General features: G+C 42.4%; 1 protein-coding gene across 3 annotated transcripts in view; it reads left to right on the top strand.

Annotated features, from left to right (window-relative positions):
- Window positions 1-21,923, top strand: part of LOC112252663 (kinesin-like protein KIF21A) — a 65,873-nt gene that overhangs the window by 21,689 nt on the left and 22,261 nt on the right. For all 3 annotated transcript variants that reach the window (XM_024424102.2, XM_024424104.2, XM_024424103.2), the window contains exons 4-21: window positions 5,997-6,146; window positions 9,929-10,060; window positions 10,467-10,640; window positions 13,893-14,008; window positions 14,240-14,435; window positions 14,558-14,747; window positions 14,836-14,899; window positions 15,061-15,258; window positions 15,921-16,008; window positions 17,166-17,271; window positions 17,377-17,565; window positions 17,967-18,166; window positions 18,437-18,544; window positions 18,844-18,912; window positions 20,547-20,695; window positions 20,869-21,013; window positions 21,237-21,431; window positions 21,617-21,718. In XM_024424102.2, coding sequence (XP_024279870.1) covers window positions 5,997-6,146; window positions 9,929-10,060; window positions 10,467-10,640; window positions 13,893-14,008; window positions 14,240-14,435; window positions 14,558-14,747; window positions 14,836-14,899; window positions 15,061-15,258; window positions 15,921-16,008; window positions 17,166-17,271; window positions 17,377-17,565; window positions 17,967-18,166; window positions 18,437-18,544; window positions 18,844-18,912; window positions 20,547-20,695; window positions 20,869-21,013; window positions 21,237-21,431; window positions 21,617-21,718 — 2,571 coding nt within the window. The remainder of the gene's footprint in view (window positions 1-5,996; window positions 6,147-9,928; window positions 10,061-10,466; window positions 10,641-13,892; window positions 14,009-14,239; window positions 14,436-14,557; window positions 14,748-14,835; window positions 14,900-15,060; window positions 15,259-15,920; window positions 16,009-17,165; window positions 17,272-17,376; window positions 17,566-17,966; window positions 18,167-18,436; window positions 18,545-18,843; window positions 18,913-20,546; window positions 20,696-20,868; window positions 21,014-21,236; window positions 21,432-21,616; window positions 21,719-21,923) is intronic.

Genomic DNA, 21,923 nt, shown 5'->3' on the forward strand with positions numbered 1-21,923 from the left:
TTTAAGGCCAGGCACCACAGGCTAATAGTTTTTTTTTCTTTACTCTCATCAGACTGAAACTTTACCAGTTGAAAGTATACATAAATACAATATATTATTGTATTACAGGTTTTAGTTATTTAAAAATGTAAATGTGCAAATGATGCAAACCCTCCTTAAATATGCGCTCATTTGCATATTACGAGAATACGTTTTTCAACACATTGCTTCAAGGCAGAATGTTTTTGTTTTTGTTTTATTGTTATTAGACACTCAATGGTCACACTTTTACTGATCAGTTTATCAAAATATTGTCATTTCATAGAATTTTTTAAGAAACACTTCACATGTATGGCTGATGCATATTTTGCATATATTTACACAATAAAATGACATTTAAAATCAAAACGACACAAGATCTATGAAAAAGCCTATGTAAAAATCTAACTATAAGACCTAAGAACCTGTGTGTAAAATAATGTGAATATACATCCTTTGAAGACTGAGAAAAATGAATGGCCGCTAAATCTCCGATAAAGAGGCTAATATTGTTAAAATGTACTTTCCATAAATATGACCATTTGTCACATGAATTAAACTCTTATTCATATATCACTTCTAAACTGATATTTAAACATCAAATATACCTTTTAAAAATACATTAGCACATTTAATACATTTGTTTCAAGCAGTAGAGCATAACATTTGAACACTGGTCTGTTGGGCAAATTCTCATATCACTTTGCTCAATTTGTCACATACAAGGACTATGTATGGCTGTTGAAATGCGCAGAATATGAATCAGTTATGCCTGCCCTATATGTAAGGCCCTCTGAGTTGTTGCTGGTACCGCTTGACTTTGTTGACTGTATCATAGCACCTGCGCCTACGCTTGGCACACTCCATTGAAGCAGCATCAGCTCTCACATCCTCCTCTCTGATTGCTTCCAGTGTCACTAGAGTGCTGTCAAGCCACAATGTGATCATCACATTTGATATAGCAGTTGCTCCCTCATTGAACGTGGCTACTGCCATACTGGCTGCTCCGTTAATGCGGCTTTTGCCCACAAAGACAGGTTTGGGGCATTGAGTTCAGACATTCATTTGCCTTCTGGGTTCCTCCGTGCTACATTCTTTTGAGGAGGTTATCATTTGACATCCTATGATATACATGTACCATTTTCTGTGCAACCTCTCTATTAAAAATTGTATGGCCTTTGTGACGGGGTGGATTTTCATAATTTTCTAGGGCTCGCACACACCTATCCCGTAGTTGTTTTATTCACTTTGAATACATTTGCTGGAGCAAGGAAATAAGTCTAATTTATACAGAGCAAGTCACCTGACAATAATGGGCAACTCTCCCTTTTTATTTACCTGTCACTCTCCTGTCATGTCTCTGATATGAGCTGAGACGCAAGGAAGGGATCCCTAGGACTCTTTTTAAGAGCTGCATAACCAAGTCCAAATTTGTTGGCTAGAAGAGCCATCCTCACATTTATATCAAATGCCACATCTCCCCTGGAGCACTCCTGCAGCCGGGAGAAAGTGTAAACACTCCTAAATTTATCACGATCACCTTCACAGTTTGCACATTCTATCATGACAGAATTACAGCATCCCTGGTTGGTGGGATCTATGGTGATTTCAGTCGAGCGTTTAGACACTTAGGGCAAATCAAATCATGTACAAGTTGGTTTATTTATGACGTGGAATCAAAGCCACTGTTGGCTGGCTGCTGTCTGGTTGATCGCTGCAAGTTGTCATCTTCATCTCAATTAATTTGGGTCTCAACACGCTGCTGCGGGCTACCTCCTTTTCCTCCTCTACCTGTACTGCCTCAATCGGACGGTAAGGCTAATCTGACAGGCTGACCACACCGCGAGCAGAGAAATCAGTTCTACCCACGTGCCATCTCCTCATTGGTTATACCCACGTGGGTGACTGAACGACAAACGAGGTCAGTGGCGGTAATGCACCTAATTTATGGAAGTTGCCAATCGCATTATAAAGTCAAGAGAAGAAAAAGCCTGGAAGGAAGAGAAATGACTAGAAACGATTTGGTTGACCGTTTTATGTGTGGATTAATTGGCAGAGTAGAGGACCTTGTGCATTTCAGGTAAAATAACAACTCAATGTTTATATCCCAGGACAAATTAGCTAGCAACAGCAAGCTAGCTAAATAGGACAAATTATCTAGCAAGTGCAAGCTAACTAGCTAAATTGCCATCAATGTTTAATGCTTTTCGACCTGTCCTCAAATTAATATAATTCGTTCAGAGTTTGTTTTGATATTTTAACCTGTGTGAGGTGATTGCGTTTGGTGTGGGCGGACAAAATAAATGTATGCACGATGGCGCATGCTCGCAGCCGGTTTGGGTTCCGTGTAAGGCTAATTTTATCTTTCATTCACTGCATTTTTCACTTTGGCTAACTGAGATCACCTATTTTTACTCACATACTGTAGGTATATTCTTCGAGATTTTCTCATTTTGTCTCTCTACATGGATTCTTCGTGGGAGATGAGGCATTTTCACCAATCAGGTTGGTGGAAAGGGCCTTTAAATGCCAGTAACCAATTGGATTTCAGGAAATTACAAATTAACACGAAGCACTATGTTTACAAAGGATATAGCCATATATGGACTAGCTAATGATATGCTCCAGAAAACAAGCTATTGAATGATAATTCAACATGGAGAGTTTTAAAAATAGCTGTTGAAATTCTACATGAAACATGCTAACAAGAACGACATTTATGGTAGGTGTGGTTGATGGAGTCGGGCTAAAAATGATGCAAATAAAGTATTTATATACATTATTGCCGATTTATTTATACATTTTTTGAAAGCATGGAAGTTATAGTTGCAAAATCAAAAATTTTGTGGTGCCTGGCCTTAAGAGATTGGGAAAGGGACAGGGACATACCCCCCACTCTCCAACACAGGATTATGTGGAATAATACATGACTAGCCATTATACTGTAGGCCCATGCCAAGCTTATGTAGCCTATGTGTTGACACTTGACAATTTAACTAGCTCCGATCTCTGGTCTCCTGACGTTACATAAAAATGACTTGAACTGTTGACTGTGGACAGCTGTCAGAGGGCGGGAGCAGGGCTGTTAGGGTCATGGTTCGGGGTGGCAAGGGTTAATACTAAATGACTGAAAGGTTGTGTTTGCTTGTTATACTGACAGACAGAGGCCACGTGGACAGAATGAGTCTACTCATTTATGACAGAGTAATATACTGTATCTGTCATAGAAAAAGAGTTAGTAGAAAGGACATGGCTACCCAATAATGGAAGCAATGAAAAAAACACATCCAATATGGCTGCCAGTCCAGTCGCCTCAGAACAGTGAATAGGAATGTCCATTCTACTAAAACATACTAAAACACATGGAATTTCAGCACAAAGGGCTTTAAAACATACTAAAACAGATGTAATTTCAGCACAAACAAATCTCTATTTTTTATGTAAATGGCATGTTATAGAAGGCTACAGACCATTTTTTTTTTAAATGTAACTTACCCCAGCCCGCGATTCACTTGCTTATCCTCGTTGTGCAGTACGGGGGCACCCAAATACGTTCTTTTAGAAATGGAAAAACTCTCAGTATAGTGATGCAGGTGATTTAGAAATTGTGACATTCTGAAATGTATACACATTATATTCCATTTTGTGCGACTCAAGCTGTTTCCCCTATCCGGCTATTACATTGTCCATGTAGTCTGCTGTCATACGTAGAGGTAATCGCTCGAGTCGCATAAAAATGGAATATAACGTTGTGGATAAAGTTTGGATTGACACAATTTTGTGTACAACATCTAAAGACCTGCATCACTATACTGAGAGCTTTTCCATTTCTAAAAATATGTATTTGGGTGTTTTTGGAACATTTGTTCATGTTTTTTCAAAACCAAGTGAAATCACAAAAAAGTGTCTGGACCCTTCTATAACAAAAATAGAGATTTGGTTGTAAACAAAAGCAAAATTGTCCTTTAAGACTTTGATTCTTTAAGACATTAATCTTGCCAGCGATTTAAAATGTCTACATATTTTGACATTATAGTATTAGGAATAAGCGTCTTTAAAACATATACTCTACATTAATCCATGGGAAAACAGATGGGGGAGGTTTTGTTTGCGTCTTAGATTTACCTCCAGCCAGAGCCCGGATTTGGCCTCTTCTTAGAACCAGAGATGTGAATGATTAAATAAATGGGTAACACTTCATTTGAGTAGTCTACCAATAAAATGTAAACAGCATGTAACTCGACATGCAACAGGACTTCCAACAAAACAACCATAATAAATAGAGTGCATTTCGAAAGTATTCAGACCTCTTGACTTTTTCCAGATTTTATTACGTTACAGCCTTCTGCTGAAATCGATTAACTTGTTTTTTTCCCTCTCATCAATCTACACACAATACCCAATAATGACAAAGCTAAAAAAAATGTTTTTGACATTTTTGCACATATTTCCATTTTTTATTTTTAATATATCACATTTACAAAAGTATACAGACCCTTTACTTAGTACTTTGTTGACACACCTTTGGCACCGATTACAGCCTCGAGTTCTCCCATTCTTCTCTGCAGATCTTCTCAAGCTCTGTCAGGTTGGATTGGGAGCGTCGCTGCACAGCTATTTTCAGGTCTCTCCAGAGATGTTAGATCAGGTTCAAATCCAGGCTCTCGCTGGACCACTCATGGACATTCAGAGACTTGTCCCGAAGCCACTCCTGCATTGTCTTGGCTGTGTGCTTAGGGTCATTGTGAATCTTCTCCCCAGTCTGAGGTCCTGAGTGCTCTGGAGCAGGTTTTCATCAAGGATCTGTCTGTACTTTGCTCCGTTCATCTTTCCCTTGATCCTGACTAGTATCCCAGACCCTGCCGCTGAAAAACATACCCACAGCATGATGCTGCCACCACCATGCTTCACAGTAGGGATGGTGCCAGGTTTCCTCCAGACATAACGCTTGGCATTCAGGCCAAAGAGTTCAATCTTGGTTTCATCAGACCAGAGAATCTTGTTTCTCGTGGTCTGAGAGTCCTTCGGGTTCTTCGTCACCTCACTGACCAAAGCCCTTCGTCACCTCACAGACCAAGGCCCTTCTCCCCTGATTGCTCAGTTTGGCCGTGCGGCCAGCTCTAGAAATAGTCTTGGTGGTTCCTAACCTCTTCCATTTAAGAATGATGGTGGCCAACGTGTTCTTGAGGACCTTCAATGCTGCAGACATGTTTTGGTGCTCTTCCCCAGATCTGTGCCTCGACACAATTCTGTCTCTGAGTTCTACGGACAATTGCTTCGGCCTCATGGCTTGGTTTTTGCTCTGACGTGCACTGTCAACTGTGGGAACTTATATATATGTGCCTTTCCAAATCGTGTCCAATCATTTTCTGTAGATTGATGAGGAAAATGTTTATTTAATCCATTTTAGAATAGGGCTGAAACGTAACGATATGTGGAGAAAAGTGAAGGAGTCTGAATACTTTCTGAATGCACTGTAAGTCATTTAGCTGTTATTCACCCCCATTCATCAAACTAGGACCTTGGCAGAGCCTTGCATTTAGATATACTGCTCTGGACCTTGGGCACCAGCACAAAGCCAAGTTACTTTGGTAGAAAAGCCTTTCGTAGAGGTCACACCATAGAGAAGGGGAGTAGTGGCAAAGCCTGTTACATTCTATAGAAACATCTCTGTTGTAGGTGTGTGTGTTAGATAAGGTATTTTGATATGGAGTCGGTCTCACAGTTTAGACTCTTGAGAGTCCTCTGCTGTTTAACATTGTTCAGACTGAGTCAGACAGTCCTACTCATGTTGCTAACTCTCTCTCTCTTTCAGTCTGACATAATCAGATATATGGTCTTGCATCAGTGTGATATCAGAACGGGAATAGGATACAAACTATCAGAACCTTTGATATTTTCATGGAATTTCACAGTGCTCAATTTACCACGGTAACAAATAAGACTAATATTTTGTTTCTGGGTGTGTCCTTGTTTAGCTTTACAATGAGGAGGTGCTGGATCTGTTTGACTCTACGAGGGACCTGGAGGCTCGGACGCAGAAATCCCACATAAAGATCCACGAGGACGCTAATGGAGGAATCTACACAGTGGGGGTGACCACACGGACTGTAGCCTCCGAGGCAGAGGTATGTACGTTAGAGATGCGCAGGTCAGCTGTTTGTTTACCCACACCCGCATGCAACTGCGAATAACCCAGCCGCAACCGCCTGACTATATGTGATAAAGTGAAAGTCGGAGGCCCTTACCCGCAAATATAGAAAATGTGCTATAGGCTACAGTCAAAGACTACAGAACGATTTTTTGACACGGTGTTGCTGGATTTTGTTTTGCATGATTTAGATATGTTTCTGCTTATAATTTCCGACATTTTGGGAGGCTATTTGTTAGTCTACTTGTCTATAATTAAATCCTTGTAGCTTCTCTTTTGTCATTATATGTTGCGCTAGAAGACTAAATAAACCCTTGCTCAACAGAATAATGTAATAGATCGATAGAATGACTGCTTCAATCTAGTTGACCTCAGAAATGTTTTCTCTGTCATCTTTCTCGGAGCAAAGATGTTTAGCGACTGGAGAGAAAATACAATAAAGCAACAAAAAAAAAAAACAGGAAATATGTTCTCTGCAAAATGTCCAAATGACATCACTTTGACCAGCTGTAAGGAAAAAGAAAGCTGTGAAAACAACCCAACGTGCGTTTCTGATAAGATTTCAGTTCGGCATCGATGCATATTTTATCTGGTTGAAATACTACCAGCTTTTATGATGCTTTTATGATGAAGACAGGACCTCTATCGATCATACTAACTGAGCATTGCATTCTCTCAAGATGCAAAAAGAAATCAGATTTCTCCACTCCTGTTCCCAAGTCCAAATATTGCCTACACTTAGTGTATTATTGTACTGCAAGAAATGCTTAATTCGGCAGGATTTAGTATTAAGGCCATAGCCCTATAAATCCAGGCAATAACAGGTTCCACTGATAACTCGAGCTTGGTTCACAGATTTCTAAACCGTACCAAGCCATCTTTGGTATAGTGTCGCCATAATATTTGAATTGAGACAGTGTCATAATCATTAGGATATTTTAGCGATCCACAGTGGAATATGTCCTAAATTCCCCCCCAGCCTTCAGATGTGAGCTAAACGGCGAACTTGCACTTGATATGTGTTTTAAGGCTGTGAATGAGAAAGTTAAATAGCTCAGTTGTACTGTGTGCTACGTTAAATAGGCGCAATATTTCTTAATGATGATTTGGCAATGTTCAATTCATTCGTACAAAACGTATTAACAAAAGCATTTACTGTGAAAGTTGATATATACAATATAGGCCCTTCATACAGTGCATTCGGAAACTATTCAGACCCCTTACGTTACAGCCTTAATATAAAATAGATTAACTAGATTTTTTTCCTCATCAATCTACACACATTACCCCATAATGACAAAGCAAAAACAGGTTTTTAGAAATGTTAGCAAATTTCTAAAAATAAAAAAATATACACCTTATTTCCATAAGTATTCAGACCCTTTGCTATGAGACTCGAATTGAACTCAGGTGCATCCTGTTTCCATTGATAATCCTTGAGATGTTTCCACAACTTGATTGGAGTCCACCTGTGGTAAATTCAATTGATTGGACATGATTTGGAAAGGCACACACCTGTCTATACAAGGTCCCACAGTACACGTTAGAGCAAAAACCAAGCCATGAGGTTGAAGGAATTGTCCGTAGAGCTCTGAGACAGGATTTTGTCGAGGCACAGATCTGGGGAAGTGTACCATAACTTTCTGCAGCATTGAAGGTCCCGAAGAACACAGTGGCCTCCATCGTTCTTAAATGGAGGAAGGTTGGGACATCGAAGATTCTTCCTAGAGCTGGCCGCCCGGCCAAACTGAGCAATCGGGGGAGAAGGGCCTTGGTCAGGGAGGTGACCAAGAACACGATGGTCACTCTGACAGAGCTCCAGAGTTCCTCTGCAGAGATGGTTGTCCTTCTGGAAGGTTCTCCCATCTCTGCAGCACTCCACCAATCAGGCCTTTATGGTAGAGTGGCCAGACGGAAGCCTCTCCTCAGTCAAAGGCACATGACGGCCCGCTTGGAGTTTGACAAAAGGCACCTAAAGGACTCTCAGACCATAAGAAACAAGATTCTCTGGTCTGATGAAATCAAGATTGATCTCTTTGGCCTGAATGCCAAGCATCATGTCTGGAGGAAACCTAACACCATCCCTAGGGTGAAGCATGTTGGTGGCATCATCATGGTGTGGGTATGTTTTTCAGTGGCAGGGATTTGGAGACTAGTCATGATCAAGGAGAAAGATGAACGGAGCAAAGTGCAGAGAGATCCTTGATGAAAACCTGTTAGAGCGCTCAGGACCTTAGACTGGGGGCAAAGGTTCCCCTTCCAACAGGACACTGACCCGAAGCACACAGCCAAGACAACGCAGGATTGGCTTCGGGACAAGTCTCTGAATGTCCATGAGTGGCCCAGCAAGAGCCTGGACTTGAACCCAATGTAACATCTGTGGAGAGACCTGAAAATAGCTGTGCAGCGACACTCCCCATCCAACCTGACAGAGCTTGAGAAGATCTGCAGAGAAGAATGGGAGAACCTCCCCAAATACCGGTGTGCCAAGCATGTAGCGTCATACCCAAGAAGACTCGAGGCTGTAATGAGTGCCAAAGGTGCGTTAACTAAGTACTAAGTAAAGGGTCTGAATACTTATGTAAATGTGATATTTCCATTTTTATTTTTAATATATGTGCAAAAATGTTTAAAAAAAACGTTTTTTGCTTTGTCATTATGGGGTATTGTGTGTAGATTGATGAGGGGAAAAAAGCAATTTAAACAATTTTAGAATAATGGTGTAACGTAACAAAATGTAGCAAAGGTCAAGGGGTCTGAGTACTTTCCGAATGCACTCTATATAGCCTATGCTCAGCACTTTGTTTAATTTATCTAATCAAACTTCGAGCAACACCTGTCACGCTCAGACATTTCTCTCAAAACACAGGGATGTCAATTTGCGTGGGACTAATATTATCAGAGGACTTTTTTAGTTAGCCCAAAAAACTATAGGTTATTCTGGTTAGTTATACAGATTTCAGTTTCCATTTAACACATCTAAACAGTAGGCTACAGTTCCCTTGACATGCCATAGGCATATTTGAAGTCCCGTCTGGTGACTGTCGAATTTGTATAGCACCTCACAATTGTCACACATAACATAGCCGGCACTGCTATTGTCCGCTTTTACCACAAATCTTTTCCAAACATTACTTTTCTGGCCATCCCTTCTCTTTATTTTCAACCTTTCATTTGTAGCTTTTGTCTTATTGAATTAAACTTCGACAATGTCCTTTTTGCCTCCGGAGAATGTTGTTAACTCTTTCTTCCCGTTACAAAAATTATTCTTTGGCGATTGGCTGTGTAGACAATTTGGCGTGCGAACAATGAAGCCCTAAAGCTTAGGTTTATGCACTAATATGGTGCCAGATAGCAGAAAATAGTGAAATAAAACCCCAAATGTAGACTCTATAAATTGTACAATAATAATACATTTATGGATTTTTTTAAGGTACGGTTTTTCTTTATTCAACCCGCCCGCCTGCCACCCACCCTCCCTTCAGTCACACAATGTTTAATGACCCTAAACCCGTCCGCAGGGCCTGCGGGTTATGAGTCAACCCTCGCATCAATAATGTACGTACATGCGCGTGTGCTTGAGCGCGTATGCTATACACTATGTTGTATGTGTTGGGATATGTGGTCCATGGGTCCAGGAGAAATGTGTATGTCTGTATGTATATCCAATATAGGAAAGTAAAAACATGAAATAAACTGTAAAATGATCATTTGCACAGTGATAACACAGTGATGTCCAATTTCTTTCTCCTCTCTCAGATGATGCAGTGTCTGAAGCTGGGAGCTCTATGTCGTACCACGGCCAGCACCCAGATGAATGTCCAGAGCTCCCGTTCTCATGCCATCTTCACCATTCACCTGTGCCAAGTCAGAGTCTGTGCATCCGACAATGTACGTACAAGAGCAGCTTATTCCTAGCCTTAGTGCCAGTCCTTTTGTGCTCTCTTGCCAACTCCTATCTAATTCCGTATCTACCCTTTTGTTACTGTGATGTGACTCCTGTCACTTGTTATGAGCATGTTATATGTTATGACAGTGACTGAAATTACTCCTAACCTTGATGTTAAAGAAATGATATATAGCCACTCCTATGCTATCATGTTATATTGTGCTAGGTTACGTAAATGACATATAGTATATAGAAATGACTCTTATTACAGTACTGACATTATGGTAGGCTACTGTTTATGGTAGGCTACTGACATTCTATGTTATGCTACATTAATGACAGGGACAGTGCTTTTGAATAACGGTACTGACTCAAAGGCATCGATCTGGATTTTTTTCCAACTCACAGCATGACAACAACGAGACGGACAACAAGGTTGCTAACGGCAACTCAGAGATGGAAGAGTATGAGACACTGACGGCCAAGTTTCACTTTGTGGACCTAGCCGGGTCAGAGAGACTGAAGAGAACAGGGGCGACCGGAGACCGAGCTAAGGAGGGAATCTCCATCAACTGTGGACTGGTGAGACACTGGTTGTGTCCGAAACGGACCGTATTCCCTATAGTAGTATACACATTTTGACCCACCCTATTCCCTAATACACTAGCAGGTCTATCCAACCCTGTTCCTGGAGAACTACGCTCCTGTAGGTTTTCACTCCAACCCCACTTGTAACTAACCTGATTCAGCTTATCAACCAGCTAATTATTAGAATCAGGTACACTAGATTAGGGTTTGGCGAAAACCTATAGGATGGTTCCTCTCCAGGAACAGGGTTGGAGAGCCCTCGCAATAAGAATCTGTTCAAAACGGCTCTGGTAAAAATGTGTGCGATATAGGAATATATCATCTTTGTCCTTTAACGCCCTAAAGTTGATGTCTGCCCCCTAATTAGCATAATGTAAAAATCCACATCAAAATATATCCTTTTAAGCTAGAGATACAGTGCATTCAGAAAGTATTCAGATCCCTTGACTTTTCCCACATTTTGTTTCGTTACAGCCTTATTATAAAAAGTTTTTGAAAAAATAATCAATCTATATATAATACATTTTTGCTAATTTATTAAAAATAAAAACCTGAAATATGACATTTCATAATTATCCAGACCCTTTACTCAGTGCTTTGTTGAAGAACCTTTGGCAGCGATTACAGCCTTGAGTCTTCGAGGGTATGACACTACAAGCTTGGCACAGCTGTATTTGGGGAGGTTCTCCCATTCTTCTCTGCAGATCCTCTCAAGCTCTGTCAGGTTGGATGGGGAGCATTGGTGCACAACTTATTTCAGGTCTCTCCAGAGATGTTCGATCGGGTTCAAGTCCAGGCTCTGGCTGGGCCACTCATGGACATTCAGATACTTGTCCTGAAGCCACTCCTGTGTAGTCTTGGCTGTGTGCTTAGGATCATTGTCATGTTGGAAGGTGAACCTTCACCCCAGTCTGAGGTCCTGAGTGCTCTGGAGCAGGTTTTCATCAAGTATCTCTCTATACTTTGCATTGTTCATATTTCCCTCGATCCTGACTAGTCTCCCAGTCCCTGCTGCTGAAAAACATCCCCACAACATGATGCTGCCACCACCATGCTTCACCGTAGGGATGGTGCCAGGTTTCCTCCAGACGTGATGCTTGGCATTCAGGCCAAAGAGTTCAATCTTGGTTTCATCAGACCAGAGGATCTTGTTTCTAATGGGCTTGAGAGTCTTAAGGTGCCTTTTGTCAAACCCCAAGCGTGTCATATACATTTCACTGAGAAGTGGCTTCCGTCTGGCCACTCGACCATAAAGGCCTGATTTGGTGGAGTGCTGCAGAGATGGTTGTCCTTCTGGAAGGTTCTCCCATCTCCACAGAGGAATTCTGGAGCTCTGTCAGAATGACCATCGGGCTCTTGTTCACCTCCTGACCAAGGCCCTTCTCCCCCGATTGCTCAGTTTGGCCAGGCGGCCAGCTCTAGGAAGAGTCTTGTTGGTTCAAAACTTCTTCCATTTAAGAATGATGGAGGCCACTGTGCTCTTGGGGACCTTCAATGCTGCAGAAATGTTTTTGTACCCTTTCCCAGATCTGTGCCTCAACACAATCCTGTCTCTGAGCTCTATTTTTAAAATGTATTTGTTATCATGGCTTGGTTTTTGCTCTGACGTGCACTGTCAACCTTGAGACCTAATATAGAGAGGCATTTGCCTTTCCAAATCATGTCCAATCAATTGAATTTACCACAGGTGGACTGCAATCAAGTTGTAGAAACATTTCAAGGATGATAATTGGAAACAGGATGCAGCTGAGCTCAATTTCAAGTCTCAGCAAAGGGTCTGAATATTTACAGTACCAGTCAAAAGTTTGAACACACCTACTCATTCTAGGGTTTTTCTTTATTTTTTAAACTATTTTCTACATTGTAGAATACTAGTGAAGACATCAAAACTATGAAATAACACATATGGAATCATGTAGTAACCCAAAAAGTCTTCAAAGTAGCCACCCTTTGCCTTTGACAGCTTTGCGCACTCTTGGCATTCTCTCAACCAGCTTTCATGAGGTAGTCACCTGGAATACATTTAAATTACAGGTGTGCCTTGTTAAAAGTTCATTTGTGGAATTTCTTTCCTTCTTAATGCGTTTGAGCCGATCAGTTGTGTGACAGGGTAGGGGTGGTATACAGAAGATAGCCCTATTTGGTAAAATACCAAGTCCATATTATGGCAAGAACAGCTCAAATAAGCAAAGAGAAACAACAAAAGCAAAAGACATGAAGGTCAGTCAATGCGTAAAATTTCAAGACCGTTAAATGTTTTTTCAAGTGCAGTTGCAAAAACCATCAAGCGCTGTGATGTAACTGGCTCTCATGAGGACCTCCACAGGAAAGGAAGACCAGGAGTTACCTCTGCTGCAAAGGATAAGTTCATTTGAGTTAACTGCACTTCAGATTGAATCCCAAATTATTGCTTCACAAAGATCAAGTAACAGACACATCTCAACATCAGGAGACTGCGTTAATCATGCCTTCATGGTCAAATTGCAAAGAAACCACTACTAAAGGACACCAATAAGAAGAGGAGACTTGCTTGTTACAAGAAACACAAGCAATTGACATTAGACAGGTGGAAATCTGTCCTTTGGTATGATGAGTCCAAATTTTGAGATTTTTGGTTCCAACCGCTTTGTCTTTGTGAGACACAAGTAGTTGAACAGATGATCTCTGCATGTGTGTTTCCCACCGTGAAGCATGGAGGAGGAGGTGTGATGGTGTGGGGGGTGTTTTGCTGGTGACACTGTCTGTGATTTATTTAGAATTCAAGGCACACTTAACCAGCATGTTTACCACAGCATTCTGCAGCGATACGCCATCCCTTCTGGTTTGGGCTTTGTGGGACTATCATTTGTTTTTCAATAGTACAATGACCCAACACACCTCCAGGCTGTGTAGGGGATATTTGACCAAGAAGGAGAGTGATGGAGTGCTGCATCAGATGACCTAGCCTCCACAATCACCCGACAACAACCCAATTGAGATGGTTTGGGATAAGTTGGACCGCAGAGTGAAGGAAAAGCAGCCAAGAAGTACTCGGCATATGTGGGAACTCCTTCAAGATGGTTGGAAAAGCATTCCAGGTGAAGCTGGTTGAGAGAATGCCAAGAGTGTGCAAAGGGTGGCTACTTCAAATTCATATCAGTCCAGTATGGACATAAATAGAGTCCTTGAACCAGAATGTTTCTGGAAATAACCTTCAATATCTGTTTTGTTGTGTGGTATTTCTTGGTCATCTCTTCCGAACTACAGCTTGCTCTTGGAAATGTAATCAGTGCTTTGGGAGACCGAAGCAAGCGATCCACACATGTGCCTTACAGAGACTCCAAACTCACCCGGCTTCTACAGGACTCCTTGGGTGGAAATAGGTCTGTGTGCAATTGGTCAAGCCTTTCTCCCTCTCTTTGTGTCAGGGTTAGTGTCCGAGTTGGTTGGTGTGCATGTCAAACTAAATGCTTTTTGTTAGCTGATATAGTAATTATTAGATGTCTGCATCTTTGCTACAAGCAACCATATCCATCTGAACTACAGATTGCTTCTCTCTGTGTTTTTTTTGTAAATCCAAATTTTTCTCCTCCCATATCCTTCCCCTCTCTCAGCCAAACGATGATGATAGCGTGCATCAGCCCATCTGACCGGGACTTTATGGAGACCCTGAATGCACTGAAGTATGCCAACAGAGCCAGGAACATTAAGAACAAGGTGATGGTGAACCAGGACAAGGCCTCCCAGCAGATCTCTGCTCTCAGGACAGAGATCGCCAGGCTACAGATGGAACTCATGGAGTACAGGACGGTAAGAGAGAGGCAGAGAGAGAGAGACAATTGAAAAAATGAACCATATGAAACGGAGGCATGACGTAAATAAATTGCCCTTCATGACTTATAATTCTGTCTGAACCCATTCTCCTCTGGCAGGGTAAGCGTATGGTGGGTGAGGACGGTATGGAGAGCATCAACGACATGTTCCATGAGAACAGCATGCTGCAGACAGAGAACAGCAACCTGAGGATCAGGGTCAAGGCCATGCAGGAGACCATTGATGCACAGAGGGCCAGACTCACACAGTACCTCAGTGACCAGGCCAACCAGGTCCTGGCCAGGGCAGGTGAGGGTGTGCTTATGACCCTGTTCATTGTAATAATTAAAATAAAGTTTAGATGTGTGTTTGCTAAGGGTTTCCTGTTTATTCTCAGGTGAGGGGAGTGAAGAGATTGGGAACATGATCCAGAGCTACATCAAAGAGATTGAGGATCTCAGGTATACTTTTCTGTCTGCATACAGTACTTAAGGACCTAGAGGTAAACCAAAGTGTTTTCTCCCTACTGAACATGACCTATCATAGCATATAGACAATATTGAGCTTTAGGAATATGTCAGAAACTGACGTTTTAATTACATTTCACTGTTATTCCCCGTAGAGCCAAACTCCTGGAGAGTGAGTCTGTGAATGAGAACCTTCGTAAGAACCTGTCCCGTGCCTCTTCACGGCAGTCCTTTTACCCCGGAACCTTCTCCTCTGCCCTCCTGGCCCCTGAGAAGGATGCCTCCGACATCATCGAGATGGCAAAGAAAGACCTGGAAAAACTCAAGAAGAAGGAGAGGAAGAAGAAGAAGAGGTAAAGAGTGATCATAGTTAATTGTAGGACCAAATTCTTTGTTTTCTTGTTAAAAAATGTATTTTTTTATTATTGTATGACAATGTGGGGCCATGGTGAGTAGCAGTTTGTGATCTCTATATTTTTCCCTATGACTTATTTTCCTTCCTCTTCTCTGTACTCCCTGGTTTCCTTCCTTCCTTCCTTCCTTCCTTCCTTCCTTGTCACATCTCTCTCCCCTGTCCTTTCACCTGTGACCTTTGACCTTGACCTCTCACTGAAGGCTCCAGCAGCTGCTGGAAGAGAGAGCGAGAGGGAGGAGGAGTTAGTAGAGGAGGAAAATGGCAGGTTTGTTCACAGGTCCCCCTCCCTTAACCTCCCTGCCATTTCCATTTCCATCCCTCACTTCTTCTAAACAACCATTTTGTTTTGTTTGACAGGCAGTTGCCAGACCAGAAGGGAAACCTGAGTTCAGTTCTTCCTGTGTTCACTAGTTTCTTTCAATTTGCTCACACCGACAGACTGATATGATGGGAACAAAGTTATTGGTTCTGTTTTCTTCCACCATCAATGGCCTTATCATGAGCTTTATTAACACACTTTATTTTTGAAGATATAGAAAAAAATTATATGAACATTAGCTCAATGTTGTCTCACCTTGCCCCTCTGTTGTTCCCTACTAGTGTTGTCAAGGAGGACGTCCCCGACAACGACCAAGACAATGGGACAGAAAAAGAGCTGACTGAGCGGTCCAATGAGGAGCCTGAGACGGTATGATTGACAACCTCTTAGTCAAATGATAGAGCTGGGCGATATGGATTGTTTTTTAAATTTTTTGCAATAACGATAAATCAGCAATATTTTTTTACATTTTTGTTACCCCCTTTTTCTCACCAATTTCAATCTTGTCTCATTACTGCAACTCCCCAAAAGGCTCGGGAGGCAAAGGTCAAATCATGTGGCCGCACTATGGGACTCCCGATCACGGCCGGTTGTGATACAGCCCGGGATCGAACTCGGGTCCGTAGTGACACCTCAAGAACAGCGATGCAGTGCCCTAGACCGCTGCGGCACTCGGGAGGCCCCAGCGATAAATTATTTATTGGGGAGGTGCTATAGCTAGTTGATATGGACAAAAAGTAATATTGTGATAAACGTAACTATTTTGCTCTAGCATTAAATACAATGATAAAAACTGCAATTGCAGTTTAAACAACAGTCATAATGCTTGTGCTTCTCAGAATGCATCTCTCCCTCCTCCGTGCGCACAGTGGGGAGAGGGAGTGGCTCGCTCACTGACTGTAGCTTCTGCAGCTCCTTATTCATGAGATTTAGCTTCTTCTCAAACCCCTGCTTGATCTTCTTAGCCTTATCGTCATTGCACGTCTCCACCGAGCCTGAAGGGGGCGTCAAAAACAAGACAGAAAAACAGAGAAAATAAGCTGAAAAATCACAGGTTTCCATCCCTCCTCGAGAATTACTGGGTATGCAGGCTTTTGCTTCAGCCCTGCCACACCTGATTCTACTAGTCTGCTGCTCATAAGGACCTTGATTAGCTGAATCGGTGCGTTAGAGTCGGATTGGAAATGTTGACCCACCCCTGCCTTAATTCAACAGAGGGAAACCCCACACGGCTCACTACAGTCAGCCGACAGCAAAACGTAGACAGGCAGATACTTTCATAGCAGGAAACAACATAATGCAAAGGCTATTACTGTTGACCGCATAATGGTTTTAGAACAATCTACAGGAACGTTGAGAAGCAAAATGACCGACATACGCAAAATGTTTTGGTAAGAGGAATGTAATGACGGTAATTTTCAGTTTATCGTCCCAGCAATAATTACAAGACACGTGTGTTTTTCCCACCCCGTTTTTCTGACACCGGATAATTCTGTGTTCTATTCTAATTTTGTTTGTGCTCTCAGGAGGGGCAGGAGGGGAGTGACCACGAGGAAGAGGACGACGAGGAAGAGGAGGAGATGGATGTGGAGGAGAGCTCTGATGATTCTGACTCGGAATCAGATGAGAAAGGTAAAATGGCCTGATTGTAGAAATAGGAAATATAGAAGGGACATCTAGTGGACATGTATATCTATGATTTGAACCCATATGAATCAATGTTACTTTCCCCACCAGAGAACTTCCAGGCGGACCTGGCCAACATTACATGTGAAATTGCCATCAAGCAGAAGCTGATCGACGAGCTGGAGAACAGCCAGAGGCGTCTGCACACGCTCAAGCAGCAGTACGAACAGAAACTGATGATGCTGCAGAGCAAGATCAGAGACACACAGCTGGAGAGGGACAAGGTGCTGCAGAACATGGGTAAGTCTCATGTATGACCTGGACACTGGGATTACATAGCTATTGGATATGCATACAGCCGTTGCTGGTCTGTAGTCTACCAGAGAAGTCTGAATAGTTTGGAGTTTTTATTTTGCTCTAGTTCTTTAGAACATTGGGCTATTGAACAGCCACCCCCTACAAAAAAAGTGTGGGGTTTCCCTCTGTTGAATTAAGGCTGGGGTGGTCAACATTTCCAATCCGACTCTAACGCACCGATTCAGCTAATCAAGGTCCTTATGAGCAGCAGACTAGTAGAATCAGGTGTGGCAGGGCAGAAGCAAAAGCCTGCATACCCAGTAATTCTCTAGGAGGGATGGCAACCTATGATTTTTCAGCTTATTTTCTCTGTTTTTCCATCTTGTTTTTGACGCCCCCTTCAGGCTCGGTGGAGACGTGCAACGACGATAAGGCTAAGAAGATCAAGCAGGGGTATGAGAAGAAGCTAAGTCTCATGAATAAGGAGCTACAGAAGCTACAGTCAGCCCAGAAGGAACACACACGCCTCCTCAAGAACCAATCAAAGTACGAGACACAGCTCAAGTTGCTCCAACTGGACGTCACGGAGATGAAGAAGACAAAGGTAGAAAGAAGACGTACTTGTACCTGACCACAACCATGACCATGACTGACCATGACCATGACTGACCACACCCGCTGTCATCTAATCGTGACATTGCCATCGTAAAGATATTTATCGATACAATATTCCAACCGCGTAATTCTTTTTTTTTTCTTTTTTGAGTCACCACTCAGTCAACATCGTATTTCATATTCTTTTCTACATACGGACGTTGAACATCAACGGCTGGGTTAATGATATTGATCCAAATGTGACCTGGTTGGCCGGCAGGTTCGTCTGATGAAGCAGATGAAGGAGCAGCAGGAGAAGAACAGAAGGACAGAGTCCAGGAGGAGCAGAGAGATCGCCAGCCTCAGGAAGGACCAGCGCAAACAGGAGGTGAACCACCATAAGTCTGGTTCCTCAGTACCACAACTGTACTTCCTCCTCACACTGTCCACCTCATGTAGCCCCGCCCCGCTTTTCATCATGCCGACCCAAACTGTTTTCTTATAGCTCTTTATCCAGTGAGTACAGTTCGGTATCAAGTCAGCCTGATGTTGTTATACTTATTTCCTTATTTCTAGTCTGGTTTGGGCTGTCTTGAACCAGATGTGTTATTGGACCAGTTAAGCAAATTTGTTTGCAACTTAATGCTACTGGCATTACTGAAGGCAATGTTAATGTGTTTTCCACAGCACCAGCTGAAGCTACTGGAGGCCCAGAAGAGACAACAGGAGCTAATACTGCGCAGGAAGACTGAGGAGGTGAGCAACATGAACAGCCATCTTGGGGCCTCCACATAGAGCAGAGATGGGGGTGGGGGCCACACAAACAAATCTGAAGTCATCATGAGGGGCCGCAGTTGCTCGCGGGTCTGTACTCACATGTGCATACGAGAAATGTTTGCAGTTTTTGATATATCTGAGTGAGACTGACTAACAAAATCAATGGGGGTCCCCCCAGCCGGTAATTCGACCATGATTACTAAATTTAGATAGCTGGCTGCTAGACTAACTTACCGATCTAACATTGTTTTAGCTGAGATGTGCCAATTGACTATCAGTAAGCAGGTTTCCAGCCAACCATTTCATGCGAATAAATTACCTGACGCATGAAAAAAGTCACGACTGGGCTGATGGAAACATGAAACGCCGGTACAATTTTATAAATGCAGAAATGGCGATGGAAGTGCCTTTATGCGCAAATATTGATATAATAACAATCATATCGAGGTAAATTGGTGTCACACAAATGATATGTTGTGTGGCCTTCCAGTTACAACTTGGGAAAGCATGCAGTTTATTAGGCTACAGATTAAATAAATGATGATTAACTTCGCAGGGTGGTGAAAGTTCACAGTGACGATCTTGATGTTCCTTTCCAATAAATATCGAGGGTCTTATTCTAGTGACATTGATGATCGATGCTTGGCTGCCCTTTGACGAATACAAATAATATCACTATTTTATCTCTAATAGGTAGCCTGTATCTGTAGCTGCAAGCTGTTGGTTAAAGAGAAGGTGCCAAGACCAGAGTGGGCAAATTTGTTATATTAACACAACAGTTTTTTTGACAAAACCATCAGTGAAAATGAGATTTGTTTTTTCATTCGGTACATGCTATTTAGAGGAAAACGTCATTTATGTGCATTATGTAATCCTGCACAGCCTTTTATATGCAAAAAGTCAGTTTGAAGGAAACAATGTGCATCTTATTTTATGCATATTTTTTAATATTCACGTGAAAATCTGTCACAAATTAGATGGAAACCTACCTAGGGACTGACATAACAAGGAAAACTGCTGATGCACAACCACATTTCGAAATGGCACCTTGTGTATTCTACTATTCTAACTTGTTGTTGAGGCCCAAACTGATTTTTTATTTTTTATTTATTGATCCGAGTCACACAATGATATTTACTAAAGGGGGCAATGATATTTTCAAAAGGGAAAAAATTATGTAGTATACCGAAGTGCTGTATACTTTACAATTACCCAAGACTAGAAGCAGTTACACACATCCTTGCAACGAATCACTAACTCTCATCTAGTTGGATCTAAGTTCAAGGAATTTTAAAGTTTTAGGACCAGAAAACTAAAAGCTTTTTTCCCAAAATTCTATTTGACCTTTGGTACCTGGAATTAGGAAGTTGTAGGAACCATTGGCCAGAGTCTGAGAGCAGAGGTACAGAGAGAGGAGGCTACCAATGGCATCTTTGTATTAATTAGAGTTCAAGACTTCTCAAGGGCACTGATAACAACAAACAGTTTAGTGAATCAGATATCAAGCCAGACTTGTACTATTCTATTGAGATCAACTTCAGCATCAGGTGGTGGCTCTGGTGACTTACGTGTCTGTCTGTCTGTCTGTCTTATCTATCTATCTTATCTACCAGGTAACTGCACTGAGGAGGCAGGCCAGACCTATGTCTGGTAAGGTGAGCAGCAGGAAGGTGAGTTTACCAGAGGCCCTCCAGGACTCCTCCCACCGACCCCCCTCAGGACGCCTGCAATCCTCTGGATCCACCGCACCTAACGGAACCAGGTAGGGACTGGACAACGGGTCACCGTAATACCGTTTTGATGTGTGTTGCTACATTACAATGCATGGTACACCATATAATATATTGTCGAGCAATCAGTATGGCTTTTGCAGTTAAAAAACACATAGCTTGAGACCTGCGTGTGTGTGTGTGTGTGTGTGCACGTGTGTGACAGGTCCTACTACAGACGGTCAACGGGCATATATTCCACCAGAGTGGCCAAAGTGAAGTGGCAGTCTCTGGAGCGCCGTATCTCTGATGTCATCATGCAGAGGATGACCATATCCAACATGGAGGCCGATATGAACCGCCTGCTCAAGGTAAGCATTAAATGCCATTCACACATCTTTTCATTTGGTGAATATAGTTTACAGACCTAATATATTACTCTACATTAGCATTATTAGCAATTAACATTGTAAACGTTTGGCAAACTCCTCCTTATTCCCCCGTTCCGTCCTCTACCACCATTTCCCTGCCTCCTCTCTCTCTACCCCATACCTCCTCCTCCACTCCCCCCTCCATCCTTCCTCCCTTCCACAGCAACGTGAGGAGCTGACCAAGAGGAGGGAGAAGGTGACCAGAAAGAGGGACAGGCTGGCGGGGGAGGGGTCTGAGGAAGAGAAGGTGGTGTTTCCCCTCAACGAGGAAGTGGACACCTTGATGGCCAACATCGATTACATCAACGACAGCATCGCAGACTGCCAGGCCAACATTATGCAGATGGAGGAGGCCAAGGTCAGACAGACAGAAAGCTGGCATTAGCCGTACATATTTTTTAAATCAAGGAGAGGAAGCCACATAAAAGTTGAGATACAACCACGGCCAAATTCAAGCAGCACAAATCTGGCCAAACAAGTCAAACACTAACCCATGACTCTGAGTAACACGTTTTTCCTAACCATGTGATTATGCATTTGCAGGAGGAGGTTGACACAGTGGATGTTTCCGCAGTGATCAGCTCCTGCACCCTAACAGAAGCCCGTTTCCTGATGGACCACTTTATTTCTATGGCCATCAACAAGGTAACTAACTTACTGCCCTTTACCTGTCCCTCCGTAGTCTCTCCCCAATCTCTTATGCCGTCGTCTTCTCCTGGAGTTGACTTTGTTTAAAGGTGGGCTGAACGACCTGATTCAGCCTCGGTTTCAATGATCCTCATTAGGAAATGCAATTGAGAACAAGATTTGGGTTTTGGACGTGTGCTTTGATGTGTGCGTGTGCGTGTGT

This window comes from Oncorhynchus tshawytscha, linkage group LG06 (assembly GCF_018296145.1).
Source record: "Oncorhynchus tshawytscha isolate Ot180627B linkage group LG06, Otsh_v2.0, whole genome shotgun sequence".
Lineage (NCBI taxonomy): Eukaryota > Metazoa > Chordata > Actinopteri > Salmoniformes > Salmonidae > Oncorhynchus > Oncorhynchus tshawytscha.